We start from the raw sequence: 17,817 nt of genomic DNA, 5'->3' as shown, positions 1-17,817 counted from the left end.
GGGACAAGTTGTGGAACAAAGCTTGTTTGTAAAGAAACTATAAGCAGCTTATCACACCACAGGTCGTTTTGCTCAATAACAACTTGGCAACAAGAATCAAACCAAATAGTGGCACAGTGGTCCAATTTACATCCTAGTGATGGGCCTACAATGCTGGAATCCTTTATGGGAGTCCTCTCTTCAGATCATAAGGAGGCAGAAAACTCAGGTCACAGCCTGTACTTACAGCTTACCACAGCAAAAGCCCTTTTTGTTGGTTCATCCTATCCATAGGAGAGGAGTATGCAAGAATTACTAAGATATGATTGAAAGTTCCTTTTGTCACATTCACACTTCTTCTGTACCTTGCAGGGACAGAAGAAGATCCTCCATATAAGTGCTATGATGTAAGCAGAGACATAATGTTTCTCTGGGAAAAAAAGTATCCCAGTCCACTCTAGCCTATTACTGGATCAGTCCCTTGGAGGCAATGGTAGATAGAAGTAAGAGATATGACATGACATTATGCAAAAAATGTATTTAAATTTCAGCTTGTAAAATGTTCATGACCCTTCAGGTAACAAGTTCAGAGCCCTATATACTGCAAATTTAAATTATCATTAGTATTACATGAATACTAAACAGATGTGACAGAGTCACTAACCAAACCCAGATGTACACATGCTATTTTCCAAATATTTTGCAAATTGAGAACTTTTAGCACATGGGTCACAGCAAGTGGGGAAAACAGATTTTGGCAAGGAGAAAAGGAAATCACTTCTGACAATTCTTTATAGGCTGCAGCCAGCATACAACTTCCTTTGTGACTAGGTAGATCTGCTCTCCAGCACAAGAGGGGAAGAGTGTACCCCCATATCTAGAAATATTTTTGTTGCATTTAGCTTTTTGATTAGTAGAGAACACTAGAACTATGTTTAAACTGTGACTGCTTTATCAGTATGGGTACACTGTATCTGCAGTTTTGCACCTAATGTGGATATAGTTAAACCTATGAAAATGCACTTTGTTCCAATATAGGAAAACAACCTAAGGAGGCAATAGAAATCATACTACTTTGACACCGTAATTATGTCTGTTGTAAGGTGTTCTGCAGCTCGGCTGAACACAGATTACTTCTCTAAGACCAATGCAGCTATATTGTCAAAAATCTTTACGCAGGTATTGAGTATGAGCTTGTCAGGGCACTTTTTATTCTAGCAAAAGGAAAACTTTTTTCCTAAATACAATCCTTTGCTCCCTTGCAGCTGCTCCTCAAGGGCACCTCTGGTACAGCACCTCACATGCTGAGGCTGCCATCTGAGCATTCCCAAAGGTGGCTGCAGCAGAGCAGAATTCTTACCACACCTCAAACGTCCTTCCTCCACCCAGCCCTGAAGATGTTCTCCACCCATACTGATTGTGAGCCTCCATTAATAACACATTCTGCTATAAAGTAAGAATATAAATAATAAAAGAATAAATTACAATCTACATTTTCTCTACCGAAATTCAAAATGGATTCCTAATAGATGTCAAAATCTATTGCAGACATTTTAATTACATTAGGCCTTGAATGAAAGGTGATTTATAGTTAAAGAGGCAGAGTCAAATCCAACCCTGCAGAAACTCCACTGCCAACAGCACGGCTGAGTCTGGCCAAATGCATGGTTTTGGGATGAAATTGTAATTTTTAGTAAATGCTGTTAGTCCTTCAGAGAAAAATAAATTAAACAAAAGGATTGCCCTCAGATAAAGTTTAATAAGAAATGAAATATGAAATAAGAGTTTTCAGTCTCAGTAATTTATTTATATTGATTAAATACCAAAGACACTATTATGTTGCTCCATTTCCTTTGCCTCTCTACTACTCACAAGTAATTGTATAAAACACAATTCACTGACAATTCCTAAGCTTTATCACAGGTTGGAGCATGAGCAGAGTGAATTGATCTAGTCTCTACTCATTTATATAGACATCAGATTCACTGCTACTGTCTGAAATATTTAATGGTCAGCTTCCTATTAGCAGTATTTTTGACTTAAAACATAATAAGAAGAGTCACTGAAATGAACATAAGTTTAAAAATTAAGAGGCCTGAGCAGGGCATTGATTTGCTGGGAAGTAATATTTTCAGTCAAAAATATCACAGAACTGGATGTAACATTTCCTTATCATAATGCCAGCATAGCTAGGGTTCATTGTTTTGTTATCAAGATTTGCTCCAAAATGTAGACTTTCCCCTATGGTACATATAGGCCAGATTAAGTGCTACAATAATAATCTTGAAGTCACACATGACCTTGAAATAAACACAGAAATCTATCTGGTTTAATGAGCAATAACATTCCCAACACTTAGTTTGTATTAAGAAAAATAAAATAAATGAAAAAATGCTATAATTCAAAACTCCTATATGTCTCTGACCATGATTTTTGTGTGCATTTGACTTTGAGGCTGTTGGAATCTGCTGAGTATCTACTTTTTTGGCTTCCATCAACCCATTCATTTGAAACGCTAAATCGAAGGTAATATAAAATGTTTTCAGTCAGACTAAAGGTCCATCTAGCCCAGCATCCCATCTCTGACAAAGGCCAGTAACTGGTGTGTGCAGCAGACTATTAAACTTTGCTTACATTCCCTCCCAAACTCCAGCAGTCTGCAACTTAGAGACCTGGTAAGCTAGAGGTTTTATCTCTGTGTTAAAAAAGGCCAAGAGAATTTTTTCGCCAGTTAATTAGGTAAATAATTTTTGAAGACATCTGTACTTTAGCTATCTTTAATATTCTGAGGCACAAGTATCACAGTTTAACAATGTCTTAAGTAAATAGTAGTGCCTTTTCTTTGTATTAATTTATCACCTGATAACTCTATTTGTTCCCCTCCTCCCCAAAGTTCTTTCACTGTGAGAAAGTGAAATAAATGATACCTGTTTGCCTTCTCTGTACATGCATAATTTTCTAGGCTTCTATCATATTCCTTTTCACAGTCATTTCCTTTTGGGGATGAAGAATCCTACTCTATTTGATCTTTCCCAGTACAAAAGATACTCTTTGATTATTCTTGTTGAGCACTTTTCCAGTTCAACTTTATCCTTTTTGAGATGCAGGAATCACCACTGTTGATGGCATTCAACATATGAGTGTCTAATGGAATTGTTAGTGGTACAGTGTTTTGCCTTTTATTTTTTTGTTAATAATTTGAAATGTATTCATTTTTTTGACTGCTGACTGACTGACACTTTCATGAAGATAGCCCATTAATTCTCATAGGCTGGATGACACAGGTTTCAGAAAAAATCCCCATGACATTCCACTGATAATCTCTCTCCATTACATAAACTGAATTCTAATTTGTTTTCTAACCTTTGCTTTCTATTTTACAACCAGATATTATAGCCATAAGAGGACTTTCTCTTTACCTGTCAGCATTTATGTGAATGAAGAGTCTGGTTTAAAGACCTGAAAAATCTAAATAACAGTACCAACCAGATCACCATTATCCTCTTGCTCACTGACTTCTCTAAACAATTTGAATAGATTTTTAAGGTAAGATTTTTCTCTACACAAGTAATGTTGATTCTGCCCCACTATTACTGTATCTACTCACATACATATTTAAGTTTTTTAATCATTCCTACAAATTAAACCAGTGTAGAAGACAAACTATCTGTCCTGTAATTACGCAGATATTTCTTTTTAAAAATAAAATTATTTTCTACCCTCCATTCCTCTAGTACAAAGGATACATATTAAATACCATAAGTAACAGTACTGCAATTTCATATTTTAATTATTTTACAGTTAGAACAATATCTAGGCAAATACTATTAATTCACATTTGGGAAATTTATTTACATTTGTTTTAGTGATTTGTTACATAGCTTCTTCTTTTGGCACAAAAATAATTCATTTTGCTTTTCTTTTATGGCTGTAATCTTCATATTACACCTAGATTAGCAGAAAGTTTCATTCTGCGAAGCTTCTTGCATCTAGCGATTTTGAAAAAGCTTTAGTAGTAGTTATGATATCTTCATTAGGTCTCTTGCAAAATATTTTGCATCATTGTGGTTTTACTTTTAATTTATTTTAGCACTCTTTTTCTCATTTAGATTCAGAATCCACTTTCTGAAGAATGTCTTCAGTTCTAATAGCCTCCCGCTATTCTATTGTTTATATATGTTGGCTTTTTTTTTAATATCCTTTTGAAGTATTTTTTAAACTGACTGATTACACATCTGCTTTATGCTTGTACTTTTCATAGACCACTTACAAGCAGTAATATCTTTGATATTCTTCAATCCCTCTTCCTTTACCTAGAAAAATACCGTTAACATACCTGGGTGTATGTGCCATAGTTTAGAAGCCACTTCCTAGTCACGCTAATTGTTTCAGTTTCTGAGATATCCCAGAGTATCACAGAATAGTTGAGGTTGGAAGGCACCTCTGGAGATCAGCTAGTTCAACCGTCCTGCTCAAAGCACAGTCAGCTAGAGCGCATTGCTCAGGACCATTCCTAGTCTGGTTTTGAATATCTTCGAGGATGCAGGCTCCACAACCTCTCTGGGCAACCTGTTCCAGTGTTCAACCAGCCTCACAGTAAAAAAGCTTTTTTCTTGTTTTAAACATAATTCCTGTATTTCCATTTGTACCCTTTGCCTGTTGTTTTTTCACTGGATATCACTGAGAAGAGTCTGACTCCATCTTCTTTACACCTCCCATCAGGTATTCATACACATGGATAAGATCCCCCTGAGTCTTCTCTTCTCCAAGCTGAACAGTTCCAGCTCTCTCAGCCTCTCTTCCTATGACAGATGCTCCAATCCCTTAATCATCTTCATGGCCCTTCACTGGACCTGCTCCAGAATGTCCATGTCTGTCTCGTACTGGGGAGCCCAGAACTGGACACAATACTCCACAGTACTCACCAGTGCTGAGTAGAGGGAAAGGATCAGGTCCCTTGACCTGCTGGCAGTGCTCTTCCTAATGCAGCCCAGGAGGCTGTTGGTCATCTTTGCTGTAAGGGCACATTGTTGGCTCATGTTCAATTTGTTGTCCACCAGCACCCCCAAGTACTTTTCTACAAAGCTTTTTGCAGCTGGTCAGCCCCCAGCCTGCACCGGGCCATAGGATTATTCCTCTCCAGATGCAGGACTTTGTTGAACTTCATGAGATTCCTCTCAGTCCATTTCTCCCATCTGTCGAGGTCTCTCTAAATGGCAGAATAACCATCTGGTGTATTAACCACTCCTCCCAGTTTTGTAATGACTGCAAACTTGCTCAAGGTGCACTCTGTCCCATCATCCACATAATTAATGAAGAGTATAAACAGCATTGGCCCCTGGGGTCACCATTAGTGACTGGCCTCCAGCTGGAATTCATGCTACCAATCATAACCCTTTCAGCCTGGCAGTTCAGCCAGTTTTCAGTCTTCCTGAAAGCTAGTCCATTTACCTAGCCCATACTTCACCAGTTTGTCTATGAGAATGTTACAGGAGATAGTATCAAAAGCCTTACTAAACTCAAGTCAAATTAACATTTAGGTATTAATTGACCAAAAGAAGGTGTTTCTGTGGAGACTGAATTTCAGGAGTTGACAGCACCACTTCCTGTATTCCAGCATAGCTTCCTTTTTAACATCAGTGTTGTGAATGAAGCCATTTTCAAAAATATTCAGATATTTATAGTCTTCTTTCAGGGCTAATGCCTCAGTACTTTCTCTAGTGGTGAGCTTAGACTTCTACTTTTATATCTATGCCCTAATTGATGGACAAATAGTAAAAACTTCTAGACCAAACTTAATGAAGATATCATATGAAAAGTTCCTATAATCTATGTCAAAGCTACCATATTTTATCTGTCTGAAATATAGTTTAAGGTTATCCATACAAAGAAGCAAGCTGAAAGCAGTATTTTTCCTGGAGAAGTCCAGTCCTCAGAAGAAAAGATAATAGTAAAAGAGAAATTATGAAAGGCAGGGACAACAGAGTCCTCAGAAATACTCTCTGATACATATAAACAGTGGCTAGGCTGAGAACAGGTTTTACACCTGTTTCTAGAAATCTGTAAAAATCAGTGGTCATCTGCAGTACCATATATTCTCAGTGCATTCTACATGCACAAAGGCCCTCTTACAGTCTGTCCACATTATCTCGAGGCTTCTTTTCTTGGACTTGACAGTTTTCATAAACAGTTTATTAATCAGAAGATAACAGCTAATATAGCTTGTATTTTGTCTGCATTTTCTGCCATCTGAAATAGCCAAGCCAAATTTAGAGGTCTGAAATCTGATTTTACAAGATCACTGATAACAATATTCAAATGGCTAGAATATCTGTTTGGTTGCTAGTTACAGCTAATCAATAATCTATTTTCATATTTAATAGTTTTGCTATGCAACATTCAGTTGTTTTCTCCTGATAGGACTACTAGAGGGAATGTGCTAGTCTGAAGCACAATAATGTTAAGTATTTAAGCCAAAAACTGCAGATGCCATCTGGACTTCACTCTTTCCAATTCTTTATTTTTTAATGGTTCTATTGACCACTTTTGCAAGTTTGTTTAATTTTTCCAGTTGTTAAATATCTTTTATAACATTATTCACAGATTATTGTAGTAGTTAGTAGGCGGTACCATACTTTTCTCCAGAAAATCTGATGGCATCTTTTGGATCTAGAAACTGTGGTTCTGCTTCTACTGACTTTCTAGATATTTACTGAAATGGTCTCTTTTTATTACTGTGGAGGGGGTTAGCTCATCTCTATGTCTTAATTCTATCATACCTATCAATTTTTGGTACTATCATACCTTTCAATTTTTTTCTTAGGCTGCAAAGATACTTTGTTTTAATTCTTCAGGTCTGTTTTATGGAGTCTTATGCACAGACAACTTCTTTGTGTTTCCTCCTTGTTTTTTAGGTCATTCCATGCAGAAAAGGAATGTTTTGATTTACCCTCTCATGTTTCTTTAACAGTTTTATCTCAAGTCTCCTTTCATGAGGATTCATTGGTGACTACAGCTTATAACTTACATTTTTAATACTCATCTTTCCACAGAACAGTTGGGCAAGAACAGATATCAACTGCTAAGCCTCAGTGATGTCATGACTTTGGATATGGAGTTGAACCGGAATGACTGACTTTTGATAGGCTGGTTAAGATCCTGCTTCCTCATCAACTTAGTCATCATCTGGTGAAGAATTCATATTATACTCTGTTCAATGTTTCAGGCTTATTTCCTCTACTTCTTCCTGAATAAAGCAATTAGACTCTTAAAATGTCTATATTTTGAATTGCTACCATTATTTGGGTCTCCCTCTACCTCATGGCTTTGCAGAAACTCTCAAAAAGTACGTATAAATTAGTCCTAGACCTTCAACCTCTAGAGTCATATACCACCATTATTCTGTAGTTGGCTTCAGCTCCACTACTTCTCACTGTGGAACTCCCAATGATACTGGAAGAACTTGAACTGCTGCTAGTGAATTTGTATCTTTGCAAAAGATCCAAAATACATAGTGTTGTCATTTTAAATATTTGTAAAACTTTGCATTCAGTAAAAAACTCTGCAGATGCATCTCGTCTCTTATTTTTTTCATGTTTCTCCTTTCTCTCCTTTGATTTTTACAAGTGAAAGGCTAATACTGTTCTCCCAATAAAAAGAAGCCTGGATTGTTTCATACATTACTACTTGCAAAGCCTGCCAAAGACAACAATCTCCACAAAGAACTATACATGCCCAGTCACTCTGGTTTGCATGCTGTCCAAAAAAAGCAGAAACAGAATCATCTTTAAAAGACATTTTTAGAATTATGTGGGTAAGCTAGTGGAGTAAGGAACTATGTAAGGATGGTAGAGCTGGGCCTATAATTGTGTAATGTTTATTTTATAGCACATAGAAGTTTATTAACTTACCACATCCTTGGGTGGAGACTCTACTTCCTTCTTTACTTTTTTACCCATTCTAAAAACAAACAAACAAAAATATAAAAGTAGACAAACAAACTCCATTCTGTGTTTTAGGAATCAGCTTAACGGTGATTTAGGAAAGCTTGTAAGACAGACTTTCTCATTTGTTTGACCCATCCAATCAGTCTAGACAAATTTGACAAATTCTTTGGCATAACAATTTCTTTGCAGAAAGTTGTTCCTTTTTAAACAGTAAGGCTTCATTTGTGCCACAAAACAAACTTCCTAACACTTGAACACAATTGGTAAAATACATCTACCGACAAAATAAATTTCTAAAAAGAAGGATGTAAGACATCACAGGCTCAAGCTATAATGTTGTAAAAATATATCGGACATGTATTTCTATAAGTCAGTTTTATTTGCATGTATAAATCAGACATGAATACAAAGGTCCTGTTAGGGTATTTTGGTCCTCAGCTAGGACAACTTTTTACAGCCTCCCTGTCATTTAAGAGATTATTATCTAGTTCAATATGAGCTGCAGACTGGGCAAATACAAAATTCAGGACTGTTGTTTGTTGTGTTCAATAAAATTTGGAGCTGTTCTTGAGTTCTCTGAATTCTTTCAGGTACTGTTCTCCTATCCATAATCCCAAGAAACTGTAACACACAGCAGCAGTGAAACCACTTGATAAGCTCACTCATGAAGCAGCATGTAAAGTCTTCCTACGGATCTGAAGTTTAAAACTTCATAGGCAAGTCACTAAATACTTTAGTTTTAAGAGGAATAACCGCATAATCAGAGATTCTTCAGCCCCATCTGCTTTACCCTTGCACATATATACATGCATACATATGAACACACACACTAGCACTCACTGCATCAGGAAGTGCAGCTTTGGCAAAGGAACACTTAACTTTATATAAGAGAAAAAGTAGAGGACAAACTACTGAAGGTGTATTCAGCAAAAATGATGGACATACTACCCTCTTACTTATGCAGTCATTGTACAAAGTAAGCATCAATATTAAATAAATTAAATTTAATAAGGTTTGCTTATACAAAGGCATTCAGGAAAACTGGATTATTTAAACTGTGTTAAATCCTGGTAGGGACACATGCACACTTATTCAGAATTAACATAGCCTCAAATCAGTTCACCTTAATTCATTTTAGATATGAATTAAGCTAAAACCATTAGAATTTTAATTCTGAATGGGTTTAATAAGGTTTAAACCAAACCATTTTAAAAGTTAATTCAAGTAAAGGTATTCATAATGTTGTACATTTAACGTGCGCAGATTCAAATAATTATACATATTCCAAGATAACCAAAGCCTTAAATCATAAATGTTTCTTCACAATATAAATGCATTTAGCTTTTGAGTCTATTTTCAAGAAACATACATATTTTTCTACATGTTCAGAAACATTTGGTTCCTTGGTAGTATAAAAAACCAGTGTGATCTGTAGCAGCAATCACAGAGAACTGTGGACAATTACTTTACTGTGGATTATGCCCCTCAGTCTGCTTTTTTACTGCAGTGACTCTTCTGGATTTCAATGCCTTCTGTCATCAGATAGTGTTGTCAGCTTGGTCCCCATAAAGCGCTCTGTATTCAGCAATCATTCTCTGACTTGAGGCAATGATGCACATGGATCTCTTTGGCTTACTGATAATTAAAAATGTGTCTTGTGTATTGAATTTTAATCATCTCAGACAATCAATGTGCACAGGTATTGAATGGCTACTGACCCATAAGTGAACTGCTTATTCAAATCTCTTTCTCTCCATAACTGTGTGTCATGTTTTTCTCAGTATGTCTACATCTTTGGTTCTCAGTTCCCACTGTTCTCTGCCATATGTCCATAACAAACTCTTCTATTTTTCAGCCTTATCCTCTCTGATCCCACTAGCATTCACTCTGAAGGATAAGCCTAAGAATTCCACATGTATGCATACACTCCCGTCATATTTTGGAAAACTCAGAGTATAGTCTGTCACTTTACTGTATTTTCATTGTTTCTAAAACTATTTCTGACCACAATTTGAACCAGTGTAAATTAGCTATAAATTACCTAGATTAGTTCTGAGAGGAATCCCTTGTTGAGGAAGAGAGAACTTTTACATAGTGTTGCTTTGCTAATTGAGGTAAGGCTCTTTTAGGATTAGAATGTATGAAAACTTTTATTATTCTAAATATTTAGAATTCAAACAAAATTGAGTGGGATTTATATTTTAAATTTGATTAAATGCTGGGTCTATGTTATCTGAAAATTTTCATTTAAAAATAAAACTCTCTACTATTAAGTAATTAAGTGTAATTAATTAAATCTTTAAGATCAAATAAAGAATATTCTCATTTTAGGAATATTCTCTCCTTTGTGTTCTGTAAGTTTTTAGAATCACAGGACTGTATCACAGGATACTTCACATATATTTTTTGATATTAAAGGGTTGATTTTTTAAAATCAGGCAGGGCTAGAGGTAATAAAAAACTTTGACATAACCGATGCAGTCAACACACAGTCAAGCAATCTATGAATTTATCATCCTATGCTACTTATGGTCCTTCAGCTGGAACTTACCACTTTCAGTGGCAGACAAATTAGCCTATTTTATTTTGCTCCAACTCTGTTTCAGGGCAGTGATATGATCAGGTGTTGTTTCTCAGCCAACAGGACAGTCATTACATCTAAATACATCCTCATTCCAAAATTACAGTTTCTGGCCAATCTTGCTGCCTAAGATCAGTAGACACTTCTTTATTTCACACTGAACTTCATTAGAGGCTCCAGCTTTTCCATAACACCAGAAATACCTCAGTCTGAGCAGTCTGCTCAGTTCAGTTTGATCAGTATCCAGAAAATCTGGGTGGGATCCACTCAACTAAATTAGGTAGCAGAATATAAATTAGTCACCTTCCTTTAAAAGAAGTGGAGAGGTGGTCAATACATTAAATGGCTCTTAAGGCAGATTCATCCTAAAGCAGGTATCTAAAATAAGTCAGGTGACTTGCACATTAAAAATTACTATTTTTACCACTGATGAAAAAAGGAGTTTAGAGCAGCTAGCTCGTATATTGACATCTACACTGTTGATATCTAAAGTTAGTAAGATAAATATAACCATGTTTCTTTGAGGAAGGTCTTGAATGTGGACCTTTCAGTTCAAGAGTAGATCCCTCTAACCTCTTGGCTGTTATATCAAAAACAGGCATTTCTGCCACTTCAAGTAAAATAAGCAAAATTTATTTAGTTTTTTGAAAGAATGGTTGCAGAATGGCTGATTCCAAGTACTGGATGGACCTTAAGATAATGATGCCCATGATCATGGTGCTTTCTTCACTTTATTGGCTTTTTCTAAGAACCTTTCTACCCCGTGTGTATAGTTTCTTAGATTGCAAATCTGAGATATCCACCTATTTCTAGTCACTGTACAAAGAATGAGACTTTGGACTTCTTTGGTTAGAAGCAGTGAGACATTCAGCATTGCTGCTTTTAACTGCAGATACCCAAAGGCTTGACTGGATTTGCCGAGTATTTGTTTTATATTCTATGACAGCTGACTTTTAATTTTTATTTAGAGAAGCCTGGCACTGGCTTTTCAACACATTTTTCCTCATATGTTTGTTGACTAATGAGTGTGCAGACAGGTTTCCTTTCTTAAAAATAAATAAATAAATAAAACAAGATGATGGCTAGCAAGGGACCTTTAATCAAAAAAAAATAAATCTGTAAATCATACTTTGAAGTATGAGGAAAGTGCTTTGGTGGTTACGCTGTTCAACTAACAAAAACTTATGAACAGTTCCTTTACAGTACAGGTTGTATATCTATAATACCAATCTCAGGAGACAGTCCTTTTGCATATCCTTAAAAGCACAATATAATGTGGTCTCCAAGTCAGATAATGCATTTAAAAAACATTATCTGTTCCATTCCCACTTCTATTTTCTAAAACCTTAAATAACAGATAGAACAATCTAAGATCTTGCAAATACTGAATGTTGAGTGAGACATGAGACAAAGTAAAGGAGTAAGTTAAGGACACAGCCAAATGTGGAACTTACCTCTTAGTCATGGAATCAAAGGTTTCTTCTGAGAGCAATTACTTCCAGTGAAAAAGCAGTGCAAAGAGAAGTATTTAAGAATAGCTTCTAACCAGTTATTTATTACATGATCCACTTTGGGAGTTGAGAGTACCATGCTTTAAGAAAGTCTGAAGCTGTGTGACTACAACCTTGCCTTGATTTTCAGGTACCTCCCAAAAATGTTGCACAAGGGAGATTCTTTTTCCCTTTCAGGTGATAATTAGGTAATCTTAATTTAGTCTAGCTAGTTTTAGTAAAGTATTCCTGTTTCTTCCTGTCTCACAGAAATTCAGACATTTTTTCTGTGATAACAGCCAAAATGATTGTTTCCAAACTGGTCATCTTTGATTATTTCAATTGCTTTCTGTTTGGACACTCCAGTTCTCCCACTGCCACCTTCCGGTGCAACCAAAAGGAAGATGCTAAAATTGTAATTCTAATCTTAACAAACGTTCTCACTCCTTTCTTGAGTCCATGTAGCTTTGTCATAATTAAGAGAACAATGGGGAATAGTCTTGAAACTCCCTTATTTCTTTCCCCCACACTCCTGTTTGGGCTTTCTTCTTTCCTACTCCTTAAATTGTCTTCTGTGAAACCTCTAAACATTAATATATTATAAAAACTTGGCTTCATAGGAGAACTAAAAAAGAGATGTCTGGTCCAAATTAATATTCAGTTCCTGAAGATTTATGCTGTATGAAAATAATACATTATAAGTGAGACCAATTAAGTCAACACCTTTGAATCTGCCTGCTCATTCTGTTTTATCTGTGCCCGTGCCTATGTTAGGCAAAAAAATGATCAGGATTAAGTCAAGCATCGGCTATCATGTAACGCATGTTAACTAACTGAACTTGACAAGAATCTGTTCCTAGATACAAAGTAACATCTTCTATTTTAACTCAGCTGTACGAAGTCAATCCCATTCCAGAAAAAAGACTAAATATACCCTGATTATTCTGAGAACTCACTGAAAGATTCCATTTTTTCAAGTGATCTGTCTATAAATCATACAGACCCCCAAAAAATCACAAAAAAAAATTAACAAAATATTGAGAGAGAGGAGTACTCTACAGACATACCCTTAAAAATATAATTAGCTTGTAGTTAGATGAAATGGTGAGGTTTTTAGGTGAGCTAAAAATAATACAATTATTTATTTAAAATTTCAGAACTTATAAGATAGGTTGGTACTTTTTATTTGCACTCTGATATATTACATTAACATTCAGTTGAGTGTTATTTTCAAAAAACCCAAGAGTTAAACAGTTATATTTTCAATAAAAGCTGAGATTCTCAGGTATTTATAAGATTCCAGGACCTAAGACTACAAAAAATATGTGAGATTGTAATAAAAATTTTGAAAGACACAGTCTCTGATTGATAGCAGTGCCTTTTTCATGTGTCCCAGGGACCATATTCAGCTGCTGAAGGTGAATTGCTTAGTATACCTAGTAAGAGGGTATTTCAGTCTCCATGCCCGCTGAAGTCCTGTCAACAGAGATGCTGATTTGGATGATTCTGATACCCTGCCTCGATATCTGTCAAACAGAGTTAATTAAATCTACTAATTCCTTTCAGATAAATCATCAAAAGCAACAAGAACTGAAAGTCAGATTTCTAACGAAGGCCACAGAGACAAGTAGACAAGTTGCTCTCTGTAAATGATATGCTAAAACATTTAAATCAAGTCCTGTTGAGATTCTAAGCTATAGAGGCACAACATATTTTTCTAATTTGTACTGTGTAAAAGATGGTATGTTACTTCATTAAAAAAATGAAGTAACAGGAATTGAAGAACATGATAATGTTCTTTCCCAGTCACAGAGCAACTGAGATGCCTCAGCACAAAAAACCTGCTGTACTGAATAAGGACTGTCCCACACTAGGCCAGTATCCTGCCTCTAGAGTGATAAGAACCAAATGCTTCTGACAAATGCATGAAACCCATCCTCCATCTGTTCCAGGTTTTCTATTTCACTAAAGTATGAAAGTTTAGATCTCCTGAAGTTTTTATGTTCTTCCCAACAATAGTAGTTATTTTTACTGTCTACATAAATGCTTAATCTTTTTCTTAGCTTGTGACATGCTATGGCACAGGTCCAAATGTTAAGTATACTTTATAAACAACTGCTCTTTAGGTTTTAAAAATATGTAAATGGTTTAAATGTTTAATTCTACACAATATTTCCTTGTTCTTGTATTAAAAATTTAGTTAAAAGAAGTCCTAATTTGATCTTTTCTGCTTTCTTTTATAACTCCCTGTTCATTCTGATTTATCACCTTTCTAAACTTATTTTTTCCATACAGCTTTTGCAGACATACATGTTTCTTGCTTCAGAGCCCCTCTATGACTGTTAAATCTTTCTGAGATATGATTAAACTAACATGAAATACTGTATGCAGTTTTAGAACACTACTGATTTATTAGTGACATTATAGCTTTTTGACTATTAATTTTTTACCTAATTTCTTCAGCAAAGATTTTTACCAAGCTATCCACACATTGTAAACAGGTCATTCTCCAGTTGATTATAGTTGATTTAGGTTCACTACTGAAGAGTATATTGTTTCAAATATTCCTTTTGATGTAAATTACATTTCATTTGTCAACAGCGAATTTTATCTGTCATGGTGTTACCAGTTCACCTAACTGCAGAATGTCTCTCAGGAGTTTCTAATAATCTTCCTTAGTCTTGATTAATCTAAATCATTTTATCTCATCAGCAAATTTTGCTTTCTCTATGTTACTTCTCATTTTCAAATTATTAATGAACATATTAAATAACATCTGACTTTGGATATATCCTTGGAGAATCCAAGCTGTGACAATCTGAATGAAGGAGATTTTTAGAAATTATGTGTAAGATTTTAAATGTCTCACTGAGACACATAGTGAAATCCTTCATCCCATGAGAGACTAAGAAAAATTAGCTTAATATTAATCTATAATAAGTGAGAGATAGTAGTTACGCAACCATTTTATGTAGAATAATAGCAGGATACTTTTCATATAGAAGCCAAAGATGGTCTGCCATAGAAAGACAGATATTTTAAAGACGAGTATAAATTAAAGATGTTCTTAAGTTTTTAAGCAATTGTGGCAATCTACGTGTCTTAAAATGAGTGTCCCATATTCCAATTTCACAGGCATATAGGGCTCAAAGCAACATTCTGAATGACTACATCCAATCCTCTCCTATCACATGCAAAACTTCACATTATTCCCACCAGAAACCTATCACACTCTATTTTAAAAACTGTTAGGTATTTTGTTCCCACTTGTCTCCCTGAAAAGCTGTTCCACAAGCTGATTGCTTAAGTGGCTAGGAACCTTTTTTAATTTTTCAGTCTACATTTATTTATGACCAATTTACTGTGCCTGTGTCCTGTTCCAACTTTTGTCAATTACTTTAGTACTTCTTTTCCTTTGCTGGCATTCATCAAAATATATTTAAAGATAGTCATATCCCCACTCAACCTTCATTTTGTTAGGTTAGAGGACTCTTAATATTCTCCAAGAAAATTGATTCTTTATTCTCCACATCATCCTCATACCCTTCCTCTTCTAAATTAATCTCTTGAAAACTCAGATGACCTCAGCTCGGCACAGCTTCCCAGATGAAGTCTCTCCTGTCTTGTACAAAACTGTACTCATACTTCTCTGTCTACCTTGGAAATATCTCAACTCCGTCACAATCATATTTGTGATGTTTATGGTTACATCATGCTGCTGGGGTAGACCTATCATTTAATCTTAACTCCTCATTTATTAGGCTTTAACATGCTAACAGTAAAAAAAGGCATTTGTTATAGTTTAGGATAAAAATACACAGAGCAGGTTTGCAGATATAAGTAGGAACTATAGGACACAGAGGCCCATCTTGGCACTCATCATGGCAGCAAAACACTAGATGATCAGAAAATGACAGCAGCGATAAAATTCATAAAAATGAAATGAGCTGATGCTTTCATCAACAAAGGTGAGAAAGTCAGATTGCTCACAAGCAGCCAACAAACAACGAACAACAGATATGTGTTTATCTTACATAGGCTAAGATAATACTATATTAGGCTACCTCATATAGATGAAGATCATTTTATATTACACAGACGAAGATCATTTCATATTAGCAATAAGATTATAAAAGAAGAGCTCTGTTCTACAGATGAGGTTCCTCTGCTAGCAAAGCCATTCTTCAGGCTAAAATTCCTGTCTGCAGATGCCCCCAGACCTTTAAAACATCAATAAATTAGGTGAAATTTCTTCCCTAACAGCCTAGGCACCTGTTAGTGTTCTTTAGGGTAGAACTTCTGTATTTAAATTTTTGTTCTCTCTTTTTCCTTCTTCTCCCCTCTCTTATCCATACATTTTTAGGTACCACACCTTTCATGTTACTGTCACATATCAATTCTGTTTATCTTATCTGTATTGCACTGTTTCTTCTTTATTCATATTACCTGTTGAAGGTTTTAAACCAAATTCTTTTTGTCTACCATACGGACTTCCTTAGGGTAGGTCCATGGAGGTTTCTTGCTTGCCAGCTCACATCTGAAAATATTGGTCACAGTTACCCTGTGATCAACGAGTTCACTTGTGTCTTTCCCTGCCTTTGTTGACACCAATTTCTAAGCTAGCAGCTTCTAGTAGGAAATACTGTCCTTAGCCCCTAAGTGCAGGACCTTGCATTTTGTAGTTTTAAATTTTAATTAAATTTTAATTATGTTCATTCTCACACACTTCAGTAGTTCCCACTGTTGCCAAGCCTTATGATTTTATTATTAACCTTGCCACTGTTGCTGCTTTTCTTAAAGGTGTAGATGCTGTCATCAAGCAGACGCTAAGTTTTTTTTTTTTTTCGGGGGGGGGGGCTGTGGTTGGAGAAAAAACCTTACAACGTCACCTTAAAAAAATCAAGAAAACCTCAAGATTGTTTTTTAGCTTTGATTGGGACCTTTGACAGCCCACAGTTACACGGTTCTTATCATAAACTGATAACCAAAGCATGTCAGGAAGAGAGAAAGAAACTAAAAAGTTGACCTGAAGATAGCATTAACGATTAACCAGCCGGGGCTCTGCAGGCTCGTTAACGGCGATCACCGCGCTCGACCCAGCACGGAGCTGGCAAGACCACTTCTGCCTCAGCACGAGCCTCCAGGTGCCGAGAACGGGTTACGCTGCTGGCTGCTGACTGCGGCCGCCGCTCGCCGCCGCGCCTCCGAGCCCTCGGCCCACGCAGGGAGGCGCCGGCCCGGACCCCGGGCCCCGGGCCCCAGGACCCACCGCGGGCCGCCGCTCGCTCCCCGGCGCCCCTTCCCCGCGGCCCCCCCGGCAGCCGGGGCGGGGCGGGGGCGGCGGGACCGGCGCGCGCCTCACTCACCCGCCGCCGCCGCCAGGCGCCCGCCCGGGGGCGATCACGCTGCAGCCGCCCGCGCCGTTGTTTCCTGGTTGCTAGGAGACGCCGGTGGGGTCTGTTGCGCATGCGCTGGGCGCCGTGCGGGGGCGGGGCCTGCTGGGGCGGGCCGCGGCCGCCGCCGGCGTGTTGCCCTCTCGCAGCTACCTGCGCCGGGACCCTGCCTTCCCCCAGAGGCGCGCCCCCTCTATTGCCCCGTCGTGTCCGTTTCCCTTCCTCCCCCCTCCGCTGCCCGGGCGGAATGCCGAGCCCCCAGCCACGGAAACGGTGTTTGTTAGCCGCCCCTCCCGGGGCCTGGGGTGCAGGGGCTGGGTGAGGACGGTGGTGCGGCAGGGTCTGCTCATTCCTGGCCCAGCGCTGTGCTTGCGCGCTTTGTTTCCCACCGTGTTTAAGAGCCTCGTGAACTCTGCAGAATTCCTCTC

The 17,817-nt window shown here is 37.3% G+C and overlaps 1 protein-coding gene across 1 annotated transcript in view; it reads right to left on the bottom strand.

The window, feature by feature from the left end:
* The window catches only part of ARMC3 (armadillo repeat containing 3), a 64,933-nt gene extending 47,547 nt beyond the window's left edge, over nucleotides 1–17,386 (bottom strand). Inside the window, exons 1-2 of the mRNA XM_067292514.1 lie at nucleotides 17,363–17,386; nucleotides 7,890–7,938 (exon numbers count right to left, since the gene is read on the bottom strand). Of these exons, the coding sequence (XP_067148615.1) occupies nucleotides 7,890–7,937 (48 nt within the window). The 5' untranslated portion in view covers nucleotide 7,938; nucleotides 17,363–17,386. The remainder of the gene's footprint in view (nucleotides 1–7,889; nucleotides 7,939–17,362) is intronic.
* Nucleotides 17,387–17,817: the final 431 nt, after the last annotated feature.

The sequence above is a fragment of the Apteryx mantelli genome, chromosome 2, assembly GCF_036417845.1.
Source record: "Apteryx mantelli isolate bAptMan1 chromosome 2, bAptMan1.hap1, whole genome shotgun sequence".
Taxonomy (NCBI): Eukaryota; Metazoa; Chordata; class Aves; order Apterygiformes; family Apterygidae; genus Apteryx; species Apteryx mantelli.
This window is presented reverse-complemented; position numbering and strand designations above follow the sequence as displayed.